The sequence below is a fragment of the Sinocyclocheilus rhinocerous genome, unplaced genomic scaffold, assembly GCF_001515625.1.
Source record: "Sinocyclocheilus rhinocerous isolate Xijiao unplaced genomic scaffold, SAMN03320098_v1.1 scaffold886, whole genome shotgun sequence".
Taxonomy (NCBI): Eukaryota; Metazoa; Chordata; class Actinopteri; order Cypriniformes; family Cyprinidae; genus Sinocyclocheilus; species Sinocyclocheilus rhinocerous.
The window spans coordinates 423,056-446,293 of NW_015631204.1; the positions used below are offsets into that span (position 1 = coordinate 423,056).

Sequence of the window (23,238 nt, forward strand, 5' to 3'; positions counted from 1 at the left end):
ATTTCCGGTTTTGTTTTGTAGAAAACATGGAAACACCAAAGACGCTTTAATATGTTGTGCGTTTTAATAGACCGGTGACGACCGCACAGAGTAGCATTATAACAGAACTTTCAAATATATATAGTATGATAAAACAGCGCTGCATTTTTTCCCCACATACGCACGACCGGAAGTAGTGGAAGCGGTCGACTGTGGTGTGCCTTTAATGTTACGGCATAAAATTATCAACAGTAAAAGCAAGGGAAAAAAAGTTTAATAAAATTGGTGTAGAAACAATTTTCATTCAGTAATTGCTAAATTTCACAAACAACTACAAAGAAATGGCCAGTAACGTTGAATTAAAGGTGAAAATTTAAAGTAGAACAACTGAAATAGTATTTTCTTGTAAAACATACTTCAATAATCTTTGTTTTATTTACAACTTTGAAAAACATTTTTTTCCAATCTAGTTCCTGGGTGTCTCTAATATAAGACTATATAAACCCTTATATCTGTGAAAACCCTCATCACCATGTGGTAGTAGCCAGAGCCATAATCACAGCCATAGAAATGTCCATTTAATGTATCTAAACACGTTGAAATTATGACTAAAATGTCTATATTCTATTTACTAGTATGATATATGTAACGCCAACAAAGCAATATAGCATACTACTGTTTAAAACGTATTGTTGTGTACTGCATACAGTAGGCTACTGTTAATTCCCATCTTAAAGAAACGTATGCAGTGTACGTTACAGTGCGCAGTATGCAGTACGCTAGCATTCCATTCCGAACATGATTGTTGCCTGTTAGTTAGTGCTGCTTACCTCGTCTCAGTAGTGAGGTGGATGGGCCTGTATGTTTGCCCAAAGTTTGTCAGAAGAACTGAGGATGGAAAGCAAATCCGTTCTGTGCATGTCATGTAGCCTTAGAGACGGTTGGTCTTCAGTGTCAGTGATGCCAGTGCAGGTGAGTGTAGCCTACCTCACGTATGATTGTTTCAAATGGTATAAACACTTGCGGTGTTGGTTTGGACAAGCCTGGATATAGTAAACTGGATATAGTTCAACTTCACGCCTACAAATAAAGCCTCATTTACAGTCAGTTTGCGCCAATGTAAAAAATAGACACGCGCGCGCGAATCTGACAGCAGCTTTATCATAAACGCAAGGTAAAAAGTAACGGTTATTTTGTTTTTAAAATACCCATTGGACGACCGCGTCTATAAATAATGCTCATAATTTTACATTCAATTATAAGTATAAAGCAGTTTGAGTCAAACAAGTAGCTACATTACAATACAATACATTTCTTTAAATAATTTTTTTTAGCGTATGGCTGTACAGGCAACCACGTGTCAACACCTCACACGATGACATCACTATTGTAAAATAACAATTTTTAATCTGTCTTTTATGTATAAAATTTTAAATACAGAAATAAAACGCTTTGGACATTATTTATATTTATGTAACTATAATATCTTTATATACTTTTTTACGGTTTAGGCTATATAATATAACTGTACAGGCTACAAAATACGTATGTCAACACTTCACACAATGTCATTACTATTTTAAAATAAAATTAATCATAATAACCTTTTTTGAAATCTCAAGGTAATGTTTTATATGTATTTTATGTATAAAAATTTAAATACAAAAAATATTTGGACATTATTTATATTAATGTAATTATATTAAGTTTTTATTTATATTACTTTTTATTATTTATATAATATAACTCTGTACAGGCTACAAGCCGCATATGTCAACATGTCACACGATGACATCACTTTTACAATAAAATCAATCATATTAAGATCTTTTGAGATCTTAAGATTATACGTTTTATGTATTTTAGGCCTATGTTTTTTTTTACTAAAAAGCTTTGGACATTATAAATATTTATGTAACTATATTGTATTTTTTATTGACATAACTTTTTGACTATTTATATAATATAACTCTGTATAAGCTACAAACCAAGTCAACACATCACACTATGGCATTGCTATTTTAAAATAAAACCCATGTTAAAATCTTTTGATATCTTAAGATAATAAGCCTAATATGTCTTTTATATATAAAAATTTGAATACTAAAAAAACATTGGACATTATTTATATTTTTATGTAACTACATTATAATGTTTGTTATTTATGTATATTTTTTTACTATTTATACTTTATTTTAGTCATAACATATTTTTAAACTTGTTTTTCATGTTTTTTTTTTTCATCCAAAAACATATTAATTCATACATAAATAGATCAATAAGATAAGAACACACAGAACTTTGCTTCTTCTAAATGTAACTCAGTAGCATGATGCTATTTCAAGGTCTGTGTCTGTGTATTGTCTGCATATGCAGCCTTACAGTACCGAGCTCCAGGGATCGTAGACGTCACACACTCCCTGGAGCTCAGGGCCAGCTGTCAATACACAGATGCCGGCCCCACAGGAACTCACACTGACCCCAGCGGTGGTTGCAGGGAGCCAACCAGCGCACAGCTTCTGTGTAATGAGACGGGGCCTTTCGCTGACAGTCCACCCCTGAGTGAGTACTGAGCCTGACATACAGCCACAAGCGTGATAGTTGTCGTTTGACAACTCCCTCGTCACGAATTCAGAATATGTGCACAAACAAAATACACTCTCTCTATTCATTACCATTGTTCGGTAAGTTGCTGGGACTCCTTCTGCTGGTGCTGTGGAGTTTTGGGGCCCACTGAGACTTGAATGAGCATGAACCCCACTGAAGTGTGAACATGCGCGTGTGTGTGTGTGTGTGTGTGTGTGTGTGGTCCTCCTGGTTTTTTAATGCTTCATTATTAAAAAGAACATGCTAGTGTCTAATTAGGCATAGTTTGATGCGCCCCCCTCTCTTCTCATTGCCGAGTTAGCATCTCTCTGGTAAACTGATTGCTTGCGTTGAGTTTCGAGCCGTTTCGCTGACATTGACCCTGCCACAACGCTCCAGATGCCACGCTGAGACGTGACTGGAAAGGCAGAGCAGGAGCATGGAGGCTCTTTTTCATTTCATTGGTTCATCAACTGGCCAATGAAATCAGCATACAACACAGAAACCCAAATGCATGACTAATTTGTTATGCCTTCACAGCTAATTCTGCCCTATTTTGTGTCATTATTAGTTTCTAGTAGTTGCTGTGATGTGACATCTCAAAATGTTTATTTACATGTTAACTTCAGTATTATTCTTCTTGAGCATTTGGAATTTTAAATAGAATACATGGTTAAATCTAAAAAAAACTTAAGAGCTCATATTAACTTGGCTCATATTTCACCCAAAATCGAAAAATAAGAAATTATATTCTGCATTTAAAAAAATAAAGCCTATTTTAAAGCCAATATTATTTTTAATTTTTTAGAATTAATGTCAAATCATACCAACAATTTTCATTACCCCATTGATAAAACCTCATTCTCATTTCTGTAAAAAGATACATTATTTGAATTGTAAAATATGCATAACTGAAGCGTGTCTTCAAATAATATTTAATATCTATTCAAATAAAAGAATAACCTTTATTTTACCGCAAAACAGTATTACAGCAGGGTTGATATAGACAGTTAACTAAAACTGAAACTAAAAACATTTTTTGTTATAAAATAAACATTAATATTAATATTTCAGCTAGTTGCCAAGGCAACATTTTAATTTAGTTTACCTTGATGTACTAAAATAACTAAAAATGAAACTGAAATAAAAAGGAATAAAAAACTATATAGACATATATGAAAAACTACTAAAAATGACAAAAAAACAAAACAAAATTACTAAAACTTTAACTAACATTAAGGAAAATATAAAAATAAAAACTGATTCAAAATATTAATTAAAACTATAATACTATCTCAGTGATACTAAAATAATACTGCATTACAGTAATGATATTCACCACTGAGAATAATGGGAAAAAGCTGAAAAGTCTGAATATTTTGAGAAAAGACAATTCATAATTTGCTGTATGATTATGAGCCAATTTGTTTTTGTCCTTTAATCAATTGTAACATTTTTCCATGCTAAACCCTGGATTGATTTAAACTAAAACTTTAGATCATTTTTCCTATTTAAAGCTGGATTTCTCCATTGGGAGAAAAGTGTTTTTTTTCCATGATATTGAGGTTCGCAGGAAAATGAGCGTGTTTTAGATATAGCCAATGGCATTTGACCGAGCCGTTTCGCTGACATTGACCCTGCCACAACGCTCCAGATGCCACGCTGAGACGTGACTGGAAAGGCAGAGCAGGAGCATGGAGGCTCTTTTTCATTTCATTGGTTCATCAACTGGCCAATGAAATCAGCATACAACACAGAAACCCAAATGCATGACTAATTTGTTATGCCTTCACAGCTAATTCTGCCCTATTTTGTGTCATTATTAGTTTCTAGTAGTTGCTGTGATGTGACATCTCAAAATGTTTATTTACATGTTAACTTCAGTATTATTCTTCTTGAGCATTTGGAATTTTAAATAGAATACATGGTTAAATCTAAAAAAAACTTAAGAGCTCATATTAACTTGGCTCATATTTCACCCAAAATCGAAAAATAAGAAATTATATTCTGCATTTAAAAAAATAAAGCCTATTTTAAAGCCAATATTATTTTTAATTTTTTAGAATTAATGTCAAATCATACCAACAATTTTCATTACCCCATTGATAAAACCTCATTCTCATTTCTGTAAAAAGATACATTATTTGAATTGTAAAATATGCATAACTGAAGCGTGTCTTCAAATAATATTTAATATCTATTCAAATAAAAGAATAACCTTTATTTTACCGCAAAACAGTATTACAGCAGGGTTGATATAGACAGTTAACTAAAACTGAAACTAAAAACATTTTTTGTTATAAAATAAACATTAATATTAATATTTCAGCTAGTTGCCAAGGCAACATTTTAATTTAGTTTACCTTGATGTACTAAAATAACTAAAAATGAAACTGAAATAAAAAGGAATAAAAAACTATATAGACATATATGAAAAACTACTAAAAATGACAAAAAAACAAAACAAAATTACTAAAACTTTAACTAACATTAAGGAAAATATAAAAATAAAAACTGATTCAAAATATTAATTAAAACTATAATACTATCTCAGTGATACTAAAATAATACTGCATTACAGTAATGATATTCACCACTGAGAATAATGGGAAAAAGCTGAAAAGTCTGAATATTTTGAGAAAAGACAATTCATAATTTGCTGTATGATTATGAGCCAATTTGTTTTTGTCCTTTAATCAATTGTAACATTTTTCCATGCTAAACCCTGGATTGATTTAAACTAAAACTTTAGATCATTTTTCCTATTTAAAGCTGGATTTCTCCATTGGGAGAAAAGTGTTTTTTTTCCATGATATTGAGGTTCGCAGGAAAATGAGCGTGTTTTAGATATAGCCAATGGCATTTGACTCTATTATAGATTTAATATAGAGGGCATTCCTGAGAGACACACAAGATTTCTCTCTTTTCTCGCTCTCTTTCTTTCTCTTTGAGTGTTTTGAATATCCTAAGGTGCCATGACCTGAGAAAGTATTAATGGCATCAGTGCCACTTTAAGTGGGTCATTCGGAGGTTCAGACATATGAAATGCTGTCGCATTCTGGGGCAAATTATTACTGCATGCGCATCTTTATGATATGAAATGCATTATGAGTGAACCAAAGCATATAACAGATACAAAACTGTTTTATTTCAACTCTTGCTTTTATTTTGTAAAAAAAGTAAAAAGTCAAAATACTTTTTTATATAGATTATAGTTTTTGCTACATACATGAATGATACCTTAAATAGTAAATAAATATATTGAAGGAAGGGCACAATCAACCATATTGCATTATTATGTTGATTTATTTTATATGCATTCTTAGGGGGGAAAAAAAGGTTCCAAAAGGGGGTTTTCACAACAAAAACTCTTAAAAATAAAGGTTCTTTACTGGCTTCGATGGTTCCATGAAGAACCTTTAACATGCATGGAACCTTACAAGGTTCTTTACAGTGGAAAAGTTTCTTTAGATAATTCAAATGTTCTTCACACTAGGAAGAATGGTTCTTTAAAGAACCAAAATTATTCTTCTATGGCATTGATACAAAACGTCTCAGGTTACGTATGTAACCATGGTTCCCTGAGTAGGGAACGAGACACTGCGTCCTCTACGGGTCGCTGTAGGAAACCTAGAGGACGCAGTTAGAAGTTCCCTTGAAAGGGAACGTCTCAGGTTACGTATGTAACCATGGTTCCCTGAGTAGGGAACGAGACACTGCGTCCTCTAGGTTTCCTATAGCGACCCCTAGAGGACGCAGTTCGAAGTTCCCTTGAAAGGTAACCCTCTTTTGGAACCTTTATTTTTAAGAGTGAATGCAATAGAAGAACCATTTGGTGTTCCCTAAACCTTTGAGTGATAGAACCATTTTTGTTTAGTGTGAACAACATTTTAAAATTCTGAAGAACCTTTTTCCTCTATAAAGAACCTTTTGTTCAGTGGAATATTTCATGGATGTTGAAGGTTCTTCACTGAACCATCAATGCCAACAAAGAACCTTTATTTTTAAAAGTGCCTTCCTGAGTAACTTGTACTGTAGGTGTTGTATTCATAAACACAAAGAAAGTTCATGGAAAACTGTAGAAAGAAGCTCTTCACTATATGGATTTTATTTCAGGACGAATACATTTTTGCTAAATGAGAAAATGTCTTTCTTCTCTGCCGACCAGAAACAGAAAGGGACATGCGGTTGAGAATAAACATGCTTGAAGTGGCTCTAAACACACTTGAAATACTCTGGTAGTGTCTACGGAGAGAAGGAACACATAACAGTGGCTTCAGATCTTTTGTACTAGAGATCAAAATGGGACGCGCTATAGCCTACAGCCTGTGGTAATTATCTCTGACTGAGAGCCAATAGTGTTTGAGTGGAGAGAGCCAGAGGGCGACAGTGCACGAGTTTACTGAGGAGTGAAGGATCGTCATGCTGGCTTCAGGCTCTATGACGACTTCAATTAGTCAAAACCTTTAAACGTGTAATTCAGCTGATTTATCTGGGATTGAAACAGTACACACGCTGTTGTTTCGTGTTTGTTTGCTGAATTTTGCTGTTTTGTTTTGTTGTAGTAATTCATACAGCAAAAGATCAAATCAGGAGTTCATTCATTTAATGTCATTATCTCATGTTTTTCTCTTGAGAAAGAGACTCCTGTAATCTCACAAGTTTCAAAAGAGATCTCAACAGTGTCTCAGAGTGCTCAGATTTGTGACAAAACCAAAATCTGCTAACAGAAGTCATAGATCTCAATTTGAACGCAAACATTTCTCATCAAATGGTATCCCATCAAACACAAAATGTTCTCTTAACAAAAGCATATGGTTTCCCTTCTTATCAGTTACTTAAAGTTCCAGGAACGTTCTATTTTTGTAACCATAAATTGTGCAGAACTGATTTTTTTTTTTTTTTTTTTTGACAACCTAATAGGAACTGATACAGAACATTCTCTAACGGTCATTTTAAGGGTAATTTCATGTTTAATTTCAAAATTTGTCAAAAATTTTAGGTTAATTTCAAAACCATAAATGAACCTTCCTAGAATGTTGCCTGGAGGGTAACAATATTATAATATCTTACAGAACAGAATCTTTTCTAATGGTTAAATCTCATGATCAATCTGCATTTTGCAGATTTAGTCATTCACCTTAGTGTAATACAGCATTTAAATGTAGAAATTAAGATATATCTTTAATCTATGTATGAAACCATTAAATACAATTATATTTTTATTAAATATTTCAAAATATTTTTGACTTTTGTAATATCATTTCAAGGTGCTAAAATCTCCTTCCATTAATTTTCAGATTTAGTTGGATGGATGCATATATTAGTTAATTTATTTAATATTATTTAATATATATATATATATATATATAAGTGTGTGTGTGTGTGTGTGTGTGTATATATGAATAGTTCAGATGCAAAAGCCTCTTAGTGCCATTTGAAATTTACTTCTAAAATGAGCATTTTTATCAGGCTCCTATGTTTATTATGTTCAGTTATTTCACTTTAATTGATTCTCACTTTAATGTATTTTCACTTTCTAATGCATTCATTGCCATTAAAGTGAAATTACTGAACCTACAAACGGCACTTAGAGGCTTTTGCATCTGAACTCTTCATATATAAACTGTATATATATATATATATATATATATACATACACAGTATATATTATAAAATAATGCAATAATATAAGATGTATATAGATAAAGAGATACATAGAAACTAGTAAAAATGAACATTATTTTCCTATATTTATCACCTCCCCTCATCTCATCTGTTTTTACTTTTGTCTTCACACTTGCTGGCTCTCTGGCTCTCTCTCATGTTAACCTGTCGAAGGCGTGTGTGGTGTGACTCTGACCTCCATCTGCCCATATGTGACTCTTCACCCTCCCACGAGACCCCTGCGCTCCGTTCTGACAGCCCGTGATTAATTACTCACCCTTATGATTCATGCCTTAAAAATATTTCACAATAATGGACAACAGGTGGTCCTTCAGGACTTTATTTTAAAGTCGCATGTGTGTGTGAACCTGCTAGAATATGTACTCAGATGATGATGGAATGTGTGCATGAATGGCGATATATGATTTCATTTCACTTTCTAATGCAGTCTAGTCCCCACTTGTTGTTGAGCGCAAAAATGTTGAAGAATTTTAAAATCTTTCACATTTTTAATTGAAAGACGGCAGGTCATGTATAGATACTGTGACTCTATGGCACTATCTGAACATTGCTCTGTTTTTTAAGTGACTCAACATGTTTCAGCCAATGGTCTTTGCTAAGATGTTGCTGTGAATGGTTTATAGTGTGTTCTGGGTGGTTGCTAGATTTTTTCAGTGGTTGCTAGAGTTTTAGAGGTTGTTGCTTTTCACCTGCTTTATCATCCACAAAAACTAAGTCCAAAATGAAAAGTAACTGCACCCTTCTCAATAAGTCGTGCTATTTGAGCACAAAAGATGTAGGAAGACACTTTTAAATTATATATATTTCTAAACTCACCTGGAATAAATTGAAATGTGCTGTCAGGTATAAAAACACACTGTATTTTGTGTTGCAAAGTCTTTTGTGGATTGACACAAATTTTGATTGACTGTTGGAGGGCCTTTCATTTGCATCGCCCAGGGCAAAGTTACCCTCTGACAGTGATCCGTGGATCTGGCCTCGGTGTGATGAAAACTGCTGCTGCTCCCACAGACACTGGCACACGGAGTTCAGCCCTGACAGCTCCGATACTACACAGAGACGAACCGCTGTTCATTTAGCTCGCTCACATACAAAGCAATCACAGTTAAGATCTCTTTAATGCCTCATCATCATTTGTTTCCAACGTGCACCGATGAATAGTTCACAATAAGCCCAAGAATGTGTATTAAGACAGTAAATAATGTTGACTTTGTATAAAACGTATAAAACGTTCCTCTGGGAATTACATCAGTGTCGTACCTGCGTGACAGATGTAGCAGAACGCATATCAAATCACATTATATTTCATTTCTGATGCTTCAAAAAGGCAAGCGGGAAATGAGGCGGATCGGTCTGTAGGTGTCTGTCGGATCTATTAACAGCACAAGCTCTGATAATAACCTCTCTATGGGTTTAAAGGGAAAAAATCCCCTGCTTTTTTATCCCAAGGACAAGCATGTGGCGCGACTGCTTCAGTCGTACAGAATCCATTTCAGAGAGCCTGGAGGCTGAACAGACAGCGCAGGTTCATTCAGAGAGCAGACTCCATATTATCCTCACCCCGTGGAAGAATTAGCTCGACCGCACGGAGCACTTCCAGTCTACCAACAAATTGCCTGTATTGGTCAGATTGGTGAAAAACTCTTTATTGAATCATTGGTGAACCCAAATGGAGTTCCATTTGTCAGTATGTTTGACTTAATTTAGACTATAGTTCATTTAGATTTTACCACAAAAAAAACACACACACAATTTTTAGGTTGCCGTTATATAAGATGCCTATTTACAGTAAGTCCCAGCAGGAACTCTTTATTCTGTAGTAAACCATCATGTTCTGGTCTTTTAAAGAACCCAGGAAATCAAAACACTGATTTGAATAAACCACTGAAAAATATCTGGTGTATTAGAAATGTCATTACACCTAGATTATGCAATAATTGCATATAATATCATGTGTAATATTGCTACAAAGTAAACACTTTATAATACACCAAATATCCAGTACAAGACTTGGATTCTTGGTATAGAAACTATTTTCACTCAGATATCACTACTAAATTTCACAATTAATTACAAAGGAACAGTAAATAACACATTGAATTAAATGCGAATTTTTGAAGTAGAGAGACTGAAATAGTATTTTCTTGTGAAAAGTACTCTAATAATCTTTATTTACAACTTTGGAGAAAAATCGTTACAGATAGACAGACAGAGACAGACAGATAGATAGATAGATAGATAGATAGATAGATTCAATTATATTTGTCTTTTGCGTGTGTGTGTGTGTGTGTGAGTGCTCCATTTAAAATGAGAAAAATCATTATTTATAGCTGAACTCAAGAATCCAGGTCTTGTACTGGATATTTGGTGTACTGCAAAATATTTACTTTTATAGTCTTGGAATATTATGCATTATATTATATGCAGTCATATGCAAAATTTCAGTGGTTTGTTCAAATCTGTGTTTTTTTTGTTTTTTTTTTGGTTCTTTAAAACACCAGAACATGATAGTTTACTTAAGAACTAGAGAATAAAAATTGGTGGGACTTCAATAGGCATCTCATAGGTAACCTAAAAATTGGTAACCTAAATGTCTCCTCGATCTTTTGTCATTCTACAACTTGTGTTCGCATTGGTATAAATTTGCACTCTGTGGTGGTTGCACTACTACCATACATAGTTTTATTTCTGAGAGAAAGAGAACTGCATCACTCCCAAGGTATTTCTCAGTCAAGTCCCATAGAAGATAGTGCATGACTTCAGAATGAGGTCTTCTAAAGGCCAGTGCTTCCTTAATTAGAAAGAGATTCGACTTCAAAGAAGCATAAAGTGGATTAATACATATCCGTGCTGAGAAGCAGAAAAGGTGAATGTGAAATGTCCATTATAAAAGTTTGCCAAAAACTTCATGATCTTTGTTTTTCGGAATTAATTAATGTAAAAAAAAAGAGGTGTTAAAATGATCCATTTGAATGTGTATTTGACATGTGTTGGAATAAAATGTAATACTAATGTATTAAATATAAAGTGATAATGAGGACAGATTGCAGCTTAGATTGAGAATCATAATTAAATCAAAAGCAAATTTTAACAGTACACTATCATCACCCTCTCGGTGGTGTCAGTTGGAGCTGATGTCTGGGCATGTGTGCACGCGTGTGTGCGTGTTTGAGACACTAATGAGTGGGCTGTCGACAAGCTGTTGTCTAAAAAGTTGTGGACCCCACGGGGGGGGGGATATAATGATGACCCTGCAATGACCCCAACAACACACTTACCTTAATATTATACGCTACACCATCTTTTAAAACACGCTGATTTTGAAGTGTCATATTTGATACATTTGTAGACTCTTCAGTTGAATTGAGCTGCTTTTACCATTGATTTCAATGACCAAAAGTGGCCAAATGTACCTGAAGTGTAGTTCACAAAGACTGGTATATGGTTTGTGGAGACCCTAGAAGCTAATTCACTGTGAATGTTCTTGTGCTTGGAATGATTGGTCCATAGGAACACGTCATCCTCAGGCCGTCTGGAGCGGATTAGGGACGATGTTCATGTGCAATACGGTGAGCATTACGGGGAAATCCATGTTTACTTCATTAGGAGGATTACTAGAGTCTGTGGAGAGAGCATTCTATCAACACTTATTACCAGTGTGCAGTATTTAATAGTAATACACATTATTAACAGTGGTGAGCGATGACTTGCTAAAATATAAGAAGATGCATTTTCAGTGGACGTTTACAATTGTTTTGCTTGAGAAAACATATAGTTACGGCTTTTTAAATCTGATTTAGTCGAGTTAGATTTGCATCAAATACGATGTGATTTTCGGTAATCGAGATCTGGCAGCAACTGTGCATTTTTCTGCTTGGAGCAATTTGCGGACAGCTTTTCTTGTGCATGAAATCACCCACATGCCAACAAACCAGTGAGGACGTGGAGCAACACTGCCGATTCGTAGCAATAGAGCGTAGGCGCCAAAGCTGTTGTGGATCCGCTCACCCCAATTTCTCTACATAACTGGCACAGATTTGCAGAAAATTACAGTCATTTGGCAAATGAATAATTCACAGATGGTTACATACACAATCGCAGCATTCTATTATGTAAGCTGTATGTTACACGACAAATAACAAGGGAATTTATATAATAATGTTAATATTAATTAGCCAGAATTTATGCTGTTTAGTCTTTTGTTAAATCACTTAACTAACAAAAGCCTTTATGTCATCATCCCTTCAGGAAGTGACATCACTTTGGTGGCAAAGTGGACAAACATCAAATGTTAGCAATGGATTTAATGAATTCTGTGAGTTTTTTTTTTTTCTTCTTTTTTACAATAATTTCATAATTTGGATTTTAAGCTGTTTGGTTGTAAAATCACATAACTAACAAAACCTTTATGATATCATTTTCCAGGACGTGACAAATCAACAGCAGAAGCATTAGGAAGTGTTAACAATGGATTTGACACATTCTGTGAGTTCTGAAAGTTTGTTCACTTTCATATAATGGAAATACTAAACACAATAATATTCATTTTAATCTTTAAGTTACATCATTTAAAAGGTGCTGCATAACAAGAATGGCCCATTAGTCATTGTCATTTGAAACTGCAGAACACTATTTTTCATATGCATATGTTTATATTAATTATATTATATTAAATTAAATTATATTATACAACTTAGAAATCAGTGGCAGTCTTGTTCATGTTTATGTGTACCATATCTTCAGAACACTTGAATACACACAAGCATATTCATTTTTTATTTTTAAGTTGCAGAATTCAAAAGGTGCTATTTTTGAATATTCCATATTTGATTTAGAATTCATACACTATTTATGCATGTTTGAAATGCACATGTTTGTACATATTCTATTAGTATACAACTTTCAAAAATCTTAGCCCCAGTTCTGTATATATTCATGTATGCAACTTCTTGTAAAACTGATTATGTTTGAATAGACCGCTTGGACAATTAAAAACCTGTATCAAATGCGTTCAGGCCAGGTTGCAGAGGAACAAAGGCTGATAATGGGCCAGACAGTAAAGTGCTCTGCAATTACACCAGCAGGACGTAATTGACTGGGAGAAGAACAGACAATGTCTGATCATCAGTGAGCAACAAAAGAGCAGGTACCATCTCTGATCGTCAGAGAGACAAAGACAAATTAACCTTGTTGATCAAAGCTTGCTTGTTAAGTTCAGGATTTTAGAATGGGCTCTTTTGATGATGAGTAAGAATATAAGTTGAATTAGCCACAACACACAGGATGTTCAGCTGGAATGACAGGAAATTTACTGAAATGCAATTCAAATTTTATATAAACGGTTGTATATATTTACACCACCATTCAGAATGTTTGGGGTCTGTAAGGTTTTTTTAATGTTTTTGAAAGATATCTCTTTTGCTCACCAAGGCTGCATTTATTTGATCAAAAATACAGTAAAAACTGTAATAATGTGAAATATTATTACAATTTAAAGGAGTTTTTTATTTGAATATATTTTAAAATGTCATTTATTTCTTTGGTTCAAAGCTGAATTTTCAGCATCCACTACTCCAGTCTTCAGTGTCACATGATCCTTCAGAAATCTGTTGAAGAAACATTTCTTATTATCATCGATGTTGAAAACCGTTTTGCTGCTTCACACAGAAATTCTGGAATTGAACTGGAATTGAAAAGCCAGATGACAATTGGCTGTGTTGTTCAAATCCACTTACAATATAATAGAGACTGCATTAAAGTCTTAAACCCAGGATTTGGACTCCATTTCCATTCCAGAAAGCCTATTGTCCATTACCAAGGATCCCGGGGGGCGTATTACAGAAAGATCCTAACTTTAAAATCTTATCTTATCTGTTTGGTAACCATGGTACTGTAATTTCAGTTAGGACCACATTTAGGACAAAAGCTATTACAGAACAGCGTTTCCTAAGTGTGTTATCTTATCTTTACAGATAGGAAGGGGGTATTACAGAAACCTCCTAACTTGACAAAAAATCCTAAAAACTGTCTTAACTTTAGGACAACCCCACCACAGCTGTCCTAACTTCAAAATTATTTAAAAGCTAATGGAAAAACCGCTTACAATTGCACTGTCCAACAATGGTATTACATTTATTAATAATTGAAAATGAAGAAAGGAGATGTTTAATGGTAGAAAGACTCCTGGAGGACCCTGAAGATGTGTTACATTTTGATGACAAAACACTTATAGGCTAAGTAATTACAGACTGCCATGCAGCATGATATTACAGTTAGCACAGGAGCTGCAACCAGCATCACAGAGACCAACAAAGCGTCACGGAGCATTACCGGTTATAGTGCAAGTGACTAATGCCTTACACCGTGTCTACACTGGACGCGAGCGGCGGCCCGACAAAATACTATAGAACTTATTATAATCAGTGATGCTGTCTACACTGGCTGAGGCGCGGTAAACTGCTGCCGCGTTCTATTTATGACGTGCTGACACAAATTTCAAATGATTTTCAACGGTCGCTTTATCGCGTCCAGTGTACAGTAGACAGACTTTAGCTGTTGCTGCACGGCGTGACAGGACAGCTGTCGCGTCCGGTGTAGACACGGTGTTACAGTTATTTGCAAAAGGCGATTTTCAAAGTGAAGTAGCTTCTATTATTTTGTTTACCTCATCAGCAGCTCATGCAGTGTTGGTTGCTTGGTAACAGACCTGAGAGTGGATTGTGGAGCTTGATAATGCAATTTAAGATTTCCTAACTAGAGATAAGATACGATTTTGTAAGATAGGATAAGAAATAATCAAGTCAAGATTTGCTTCTGTAATACGAATTTCAGAAAAATCCTAATTTAACATATCACATCTTAAGTTAAGACCTAAGATAAGAAACTTTCTGTAATACGCCTCCAGGACCCTATAAGGGACCTTGTGTTAACTTGATTCAGGTAGACAGCACTCCCATCTCCAGATTGTGCTGTAATTGTCCTTTCCTGGTATGCAGTGTCTTTACAGCTTGATAATCCAACTAAGACCAGTAAGACTATAATGCTGTCCATGACAGGAAGGCCTTCATCGGGGCCGCCCATATTTACATCACCTGACCTTTTCTTTCAATTACTTTTTTATCCATATTTGCAGGATATCACATTTGCAGGCATAAACAATTGCTTTCTTAGCACTATTTTCCTCACAAGTGTCTATGTTTGCATTCCCACACTAGCAGCTTGGACAGAGTTTCCTCTAACAGCTGTACCCTTGATCCGAGCACGTATCCTATTATACTAACGTCCAACAAAGACCCTCCTCGTGTCCATCAGGAATCCCCCTGTGGACGAGCCTGTGCTTTATTCCGAGCTCCAGTTCTCCTCACGGGTCCCCAGGCACCGCCGGGGTCATGGCTAACCCAGGCACGGTGTCAGCAATTCATCTGAGATGCCACGAGTTCATGATACACCTCAGCTCAGGAGGAGATCCGCACATGATGAGAGAAGTGTGGGGTCACGGAGTTCACAATAACTAGAGTCTGTCAGATTCCACACACAAAAAAGGGAGGAACACACACTGTTTTCTAGCTGTATAACTGGGGAGATACCATAGACTTCTGTTGTTTTTAGCTATATGAAGCTTTACTTACAGACTGCCTGGAAGGATGTTTTTCAGAAAGTTGTCTCCAAAAAGAGGTTTTGTCAGGTTTAGCTCAATTCTGAAGACAATTTTGTTCCCAGATTACGTCAAGTAAATCCACACAGATAACAATAAAATAAAAAGCTTTAAATGTTGTTATAAGATCGAAACTCCAACAACTTGATTAAAAATACTTGGATTTTGTAGCATGTTTTAGAGAAAGGACAATGTAAAATTCCAAATATTTGTGCTACGTTCGAGTAATTTTCAGTACAAGGGCTTGAAAGTCTAAAAAATTAGTTTCTTGAAAATTTCTTTTCGCGCATGCGTATTTCTATACTCGATACAATCATTAGAATGACAGACGTGCCTAACAATTAGAGCTGTCATAGAGGTCAGAATACAAAAATCAGTTTAAAATTAATCGAGAAATTATAAATGAAGCCTTATTAAGTCCATATTAAGTGACGACAAATTCCTTTTGATTTGGGAAAGAATTTCTGTCTAAAACTATTTATTTATAGGCAACATCATAGGCTATATTTGACGTATTTTGTAGCTGATGAACCAGGACTTTTGTTAAAAAAAAAAAAAAACCGCTTCGACTTTCATTTTCATTTTCACGGCTGGAAATTTTAATTTGAAAGAAAATGCTTGAAGAATAAAGTGAGTTGGTCAGAAAAACGTAGTCTGTATCAAACCACTGTTCAATATTGCACATATATCAGTACACCGATATTATTTATTATATATAAAACATAATATATTTATATACCATCATAAATAAAAACGAATTTCTTTGCTGCCTTTCTCTGGAATATGAATGATGAACAAGCAGTTTGAGATATGGCAGTACAGATTGAAATCCAGCACACAAGAAAAGGACACAAACTTTATAGTCCAATTACAATGAATCGGGCTTCTTTGAAGGCTGATCTGACTGATGTGATAAGATCACAGCGCTTTCCTGACACCTCTGTACAAAACACATCTCACCTGTCCAGGTTATCATCGGTCTGGGAATTAAGAACTGTTTTGTCTGTCTCTATCAGATAAAATTATAATATTTCTGGTAAACATACGCATTTACAGCCAAACGATCCGTCAAAACTCGCCCAGATATGTGAGTTAGGCTACCTATTTTAAAAAAGTGGTATTTTGTTTATTTATAGGCTTACAAGATATGACACTGCGAATGTATATTTCTTACTCGATTTAAATTTAACGTTTCCACTAACATATTTTATGTTTTATAAATGTATAGGCTATATTATATGACTTTACTGTCTTCTTAATTGTCTAAAAATGGCCTATATGCATGGGAAGAACATCGATAAAATTCACAGATTGAGTTCTTCTTAATACCTTAGTTTTAATCCATGCATAAAATGAATTAATAAACATAGCTATAGCTTATAATTAAACTGCATATTGTGTTGCTTTGCGTGTGCTAAACTGTGTTAAATGACTGCTTATAAAGCAAAATAATCCATTTTGTGTAAATATTTAAAGCTAAATGGCAAAACTAAAACGGTCTCCTACCTTAAGTGACTATTGTTTTAGTCTCTCTGTATCACAGTTTCTTCAAAAGATCTCAAAATATTTCAGAAAGAAGCGCTTCAAGCATGATAAGACCGCAGCTTTACGAAAATGAACATCAGTTTGTCTCTCAACGTTATGAAAACTATCTTTATTAGCAAAAGTACAAACAAAAGCACATTTACGCACGAAATGATTCATGAAAATTGTTTAATCAAATGTTGCATCTTACATCAAATCCAACAGTCCCCCTCGCCCACCCTGACAGCCCAAAAAACACAGGTTTGAAGTGTAATATTTTATACCGAGGAAAAAAATGTTGGAAAATACACCAATAATATTTATTGTCGAGCCTCAGAATACCTTAAGTGCTGTGGTTGATTGTTTCGATACATGAAGTTGATGAGCAGTAAAATAAATACAGCTAAATAAATAATTGTTAAATCCATTGTCTCCGCTTCTCAGTTAAAACAAACGTGTATTTTTGTTGAACGTTTTTAGGGTAACACCAATTATTTCTGTTATTTTGGATCGATGCATATCCCTTCGTTCCAAAAACTAAATTAAGACGTTTTGCATTTAAAATGGACAATTACACTGTTGAATACGTCAATCAAAAGTTCTTTTATAAAGTCTTTTTATGGCACATGTCACGGTTGACTGTTAAAAGTAGAGATCAGGAGAAAGAGAGTAAAGATATCTTCACATGTTCACGAATATCATTGCTATATAAACCGACATCGAGAGAGAGTTTCTGCATCATCCGTGACTGTTTAGTTTTTTATGTCTGTAAATGCTCACCAAATGTCCCCATCTTCATCTTCCTCTTATTGAATGGACATGTAGGGCCAGTTGAAACCGCTCCCAGATAGCAGCATATCCCTGATGAGCGTCTCAATGGGCGTTTTACCCACCAGTCGAACGAAGAAAAGCTGCTCTATGACGGAGGAGGACACCATCCGGAGCGCGGGGAGTCTCAGCAGCAGCTTGCCGAAGCGTGTGGGCTGGTTCGGGTACTGACTCCTCACATACTCCTCCAGAGCACACTGAGATTTCTCCTGAAGACCTTCTATGTGCGGCACATCTGAAAGGCCGCATGCATCTGCATACAAATGAATATAGCCATTAAACACACATCATTCAAAAGAATAACGTCTCTGTCACACGTTTACATAGGCTAAATCGTCACTGTATGCACAGTAAACGTATTTAACATGGTTCAGAAAAACAGAAATAGTAGTAGCTATAAAATAAAGCGTTAGCATTCATTTATTTCCTTAGATAAACACAGAATTAATTCATTTGAAAATCTAATTGTCTCAAAGTAGCTTGACCTACAACATAAATTAGCTATGTCAGTAGACAAATATGTTTTCATTCAAGATGTTAAACGAATATACCGTGTGCATTTCAGTTTCATTTCTTAATGTTTCTCATAATAAACGATTAAATAGGCTACGAATGGATACAACGAATTAACGAAACGATTGAAGCTCTGAATGCTGCATTATTTGTATAGAATAGGCTATATTTTGAAAGTTTAATCGAAACTTCTTAGAGAGTAATTAAAACTAAGAAGAAGAAACTCCTCAAAATAACAGTTTGGGCCACACTGTAATGTTATAGGCTACACACTCGGTATTTTTAACCAGTCTGTATATATAGGCCTAAGTAGGCTATATAAAACTCTTTTTGGAGAGTTTTGAAAAGTTTGATATCAGCGTGTGACTTTTAAAGGGTCTATTTTTCTGTCCTTAGCATACTTTCTTGGTGCATTCGGTCTTGTGGCCCAGTTTTTAATCAAAACAAAATATTTTTGTTGAATATTTGTAGTCTGTAAATTTATAACAAAATGAAAACTAAAACTACATCTGTTTTGTCGATGATTCCCATAACTGAAACGAAAAGCCCGCGTATTCCAGTCTCGGCGTACTGTTGCTATAGTAACGCCCCGACTAAGCGAATTTCTGTTTAGCGCTCTTCTTAAAACTTGTTATCGAACTTTGGTAACTCAAACGTTGTTCTATTTAGCGCGCTCTGCTTAAAACTTGAAACGAACGCTGGTTGCTAAACGTTGTTTGAATGTTGCTTAAACGTTGTTTAAAAGTTGTGAATGCGTAGCGTAATTATTTTCAAAAATATATTTGAGAAGGCCTTTTGATTTTTCCTTTTTTTGACACGATTCAAGCCTTTAATGGAGGATGGGGTTGTGTAACATGCGAATTTCCATCATATATAATGTAGGCAGCACTTTGCTAATTGTTTTAAATTATGAAAGCTCACACATCTATATGTTCAATTCCGAAGGACTATAAATGAAATATTTGTAGGACTACTTTTAAAATGAATTTGTCACCACCGAAAAGGAACATTTAAAATGATCATTTAAACCTAAAACATTAATGTTGCTTAAATATATATGGTAACCTATGTGTAGATTTAACTTGACAAAAACAAGATCTAAATTAACTTTTATTACTGAGCAGCCTAATGCTGATTTTATATATTTTTTATTTTATATTCTTATTCAAAATTTTACATCATCGAACTAACATTATTTTTTAAACGACCACGTCTTTAATCTGATTGTGCGCAGATGGTACTTTTGAAAGATTGACGGTCCATTATTTGAAACAAACTTCGCGGAACAAATAGGATTAGGATATAGGATTATGCTATAGACAAGCTCATTAAACTGTACAATAAGTTTAGGCTACTTGATCTTGATTCGGGCCTACCTGATGTGAACAGCACTATTGCTTTGGCACAGCTGTATTCGGCGGAGTCCACCTGCAGGGCCTTCAGTTTCTCCACCTGCTCTTGGAAGAATCGGATATGATCCATGAAGGCCACGACTCGGTCCGCGGACATCGGAGACGCGTGAAGCCCGGCGGCGGCGAGGAGATGAGCCACGTGGAGAGGCATGGAGCTCTGCGCAGCGTTCAGAACGAAAAGTTCACTCCAGGTGAGTCTGAGGAGAGACACCTGATCCGTGATTTGGAGATCAGGAAAGAAAGGGATGTTCCTCGCCCATTCCACCGCGCTGAAGAGCAAACGGGCCGCCAGCTCGCAGATGTTCTCAATGCCCATGATGTTCCCCGACTGCATGCAATGGTTTCCGTATCTGGAGGCTGGATATGGCTCGGCCCGAAGCAGGAGGGATATGTATCCGGACAGGTAGCATTGGCCACTCAGCGGGTCTCCGTGGGACTGAAGAGCAAACGGGCCGCCAGCTCGCAGATGTTCTCAATGCCCATGATGTTCCCTGACTGCATGCAATGGTTTCCGTATCTGGAGGCTGGATATGGCTCGGCCCGAAGCAGTAGGGATATGTATCCGGACAGGTAGCATTGGCCACTCAGCGGGTCTCCGTGGGTCAGCGCGTAATGGCTCGGGTTCGGCTGATTCGGCAGCATTCTTCCACGCTGAACCGCTGTCAAAACAGAATTAGATGGAGAAGAAATGTGCATAGAAATAACATAGAATGTTAACTCATCTTTCTGTATGTTGGCTAGATTATGTACACTCTCAGAAAAAAAGATAATTCAAAATATACTAACATTTAGGTGCTGATATACACCTTAGGTACAAATATGTATCTTTAATGTATTAATATGTGCTATCTTTAGTGATAAATTAGGGACAAACTGTCCCTTTGAAAGTGTACCGCACCAGTTTTTGTACCTTTTTTCTGAAAGTGAATATGCACTGCAATCGTGGGAATTATCTATCTATCTATCTATCTATCTAACACACTGTTTACACAATTAACTGCAAGTGCAATCAATCTAGAATATGAAAACAATACTGTAAGAAACTATACTCTGTAATGCTCTTAATATTTTATGCATTTTACACTAAGATATTAATATGAAATATGTTCTACTGATACAATAACACAACTTTTCCTGTCCAGTAATTGAATGCAGACTAAATAAGCGGTCTAGTTAATATACCTGCTTAAAAGTTGCTTTGTAAATAAGGTTATATTATTACACGAAGAATAATTTTAAAAATGTTTTTAAGAGATTTTTATGTTCAGAAGCAAAATCCTTTAATTAAATTGCTTTTGGCCTTGAGCTACAAGTTGTACAGTATTCAGGCTAGTGTAGGCTATATAAAAGTTTATTAATGTTGTGTTATATTAATTTGCAATATGAAGTTTTTTTTTTAAATACCTCTCTTTATTTTTATTATTAATTTTGGCCAATTTCTCTTTCTTTCTTTCTTTTTTTCTACTTCTTTTTTTTTTACATTTTTTATGTGGGCTTCAAAAGAAGAATGCACTGCGCACTCACCTTCGCGTCTCATGCCCACTTTCAGGCATTTCTTCAGGCGGCAGTACTGGCACTGGTTCCTGTGGTGCTGGTCCACCGGGCAGCTTCTGTTGGCACGGCACGTGTACGTTAAGTTCCGCCGAACGCTCCGCTTGAAGAAACTTTTGCATCCCTCACAGGAGAACTGTCCGTAGTGCTTCCCGCTGGATTTATCCCCGCAAACCGCGCACTCAATGTGCTGCTGGTTCTGCGCTGAGTTCTGTCCTTTATCCTCCGCGGAAGGCAGTCCGGTGTTTGGAGAGTGCGCGGCTGCGCTCAGGCGGTGGTGATTGTGGTGGTCTCCCCCCGGTCCGCTCTGATCATCCAGAGATCCTGCCGGTGCCAGTTCCTCCTGCGGATCTCTCCACACGCTCACCACCATGGCCATGGCTGGACTGCGTTCTTTTACACGTCTTCTCCAGAATTATTCAAGATGAAGAAGGCCGGTCGTGTTTTATCCATGCAGAAGAGCCAATTGATATGGAAAGCGCATCGATGAGACTGGAGATACGTGTCCAACAAGATCAGACAGCCAGATTGGACATAAAACAGTCGCGCCGGAACTCCGTGCTTGGTGGTGTCTTCGTGCGTAAAAGGGACAATCGGAAACCCCAAATGAATCAGATCCGAGGAGAGCAAAGACGCGACGTTACGCAGCCTTCTGTTGGCATGATTGACATGAGCATGAATGGAAGACTTCAAATGTAACTAAAAACAGGAGTATCTGTGAGAACAGAGCTGAACGGACTCAACTTTGGCATGATGCTGATCCAAATGACCACACCTTCACTTGGTCTTATACGCGCTTCAGTGGTGGTCTGTTGAATGGTCTGTATTATGGACCCCATCAGGTATTAAAGCACAGAAGTGGGCGGCTACTTTAAGCTCGGAAGCTCTGTTTGATTGGCCATTTAGCTCAGATCCTTCCAAAGGCGGCTGGATGCAATTATGTGCTTCAAATCACTTTTACCAAACACTGAGGCTTTTATGCGTTTGTATTTTTTCTCATATTGGACATGCATAGGATTGAACGTTTTAGCTATTCAAAAGGTAGGTTATGCTTTTTATCCTTACCACTATCTGTATTGAATTCATTTGATAATCAATGTAGATCATTTATCATTTTTACAATTGATTAGTAGTAGGCTACATAATATTTAATCTGATGCTCACGAGTGTAGAAAAAAAGAAGGACTGCCACCTAGTGTGAAAAGAAAAATTCTATTATAACATATAATGTTTTATTACTTTAAAATACTTTTTTTTATTTTATTACTTAAAAATAATATTTACATTTTTTCAGGGACTAGTCAATTTTGATATTTTGGGCTATTATTTTCCATATATTCTGAAGGATTTTACAGAGGGGTTTGTTAATATATAATTTACATTTTATTACTAATAGTAATATGATGAAAGTTTTTCTTATTTATGGAGTGATAGAAAGAGAGATCCAAAACCCCCTCTGTGCAAAACAATATGAGAACAAAATGAAACAAGAATTTTGAAACT

General features: G+C 35.6%; 1 protein-coding gene across 1 annotated transcript; it reads right to left on the bottom strand.

The window, feature by feature from the left end:
- Positions 1-17,768: 17,768 nt before the first annotated feature.
- On the bottom strand, positions 17,769-22,547 carry LOC107741690 (nuclear receptor subfamily 2 group F member 1-B-like). The gene is made up of 4 exons (XM_016554463.1): positions 21,709-22,547; positions 20,760-20,843; positions 20,149-20,643; positions 17,769-18,512 (listed from the first exon to the last, which is right to left on the bottom strand). The coding sequence occupies exons 1-4, from the start codon at positions 22,112-22,114 to the stop codon at positions 18,238-18,240; spliced, it is 1,260 nt and encodes a 419-aa protein (XP_016409949.1). The 5' UTR covers positions 22,115-22,547; the 3' UTR covers positions 17,769-18,237.
- Between the last annotated feature and the right edge of the window lie 691 nt (positions 22,548-23,238).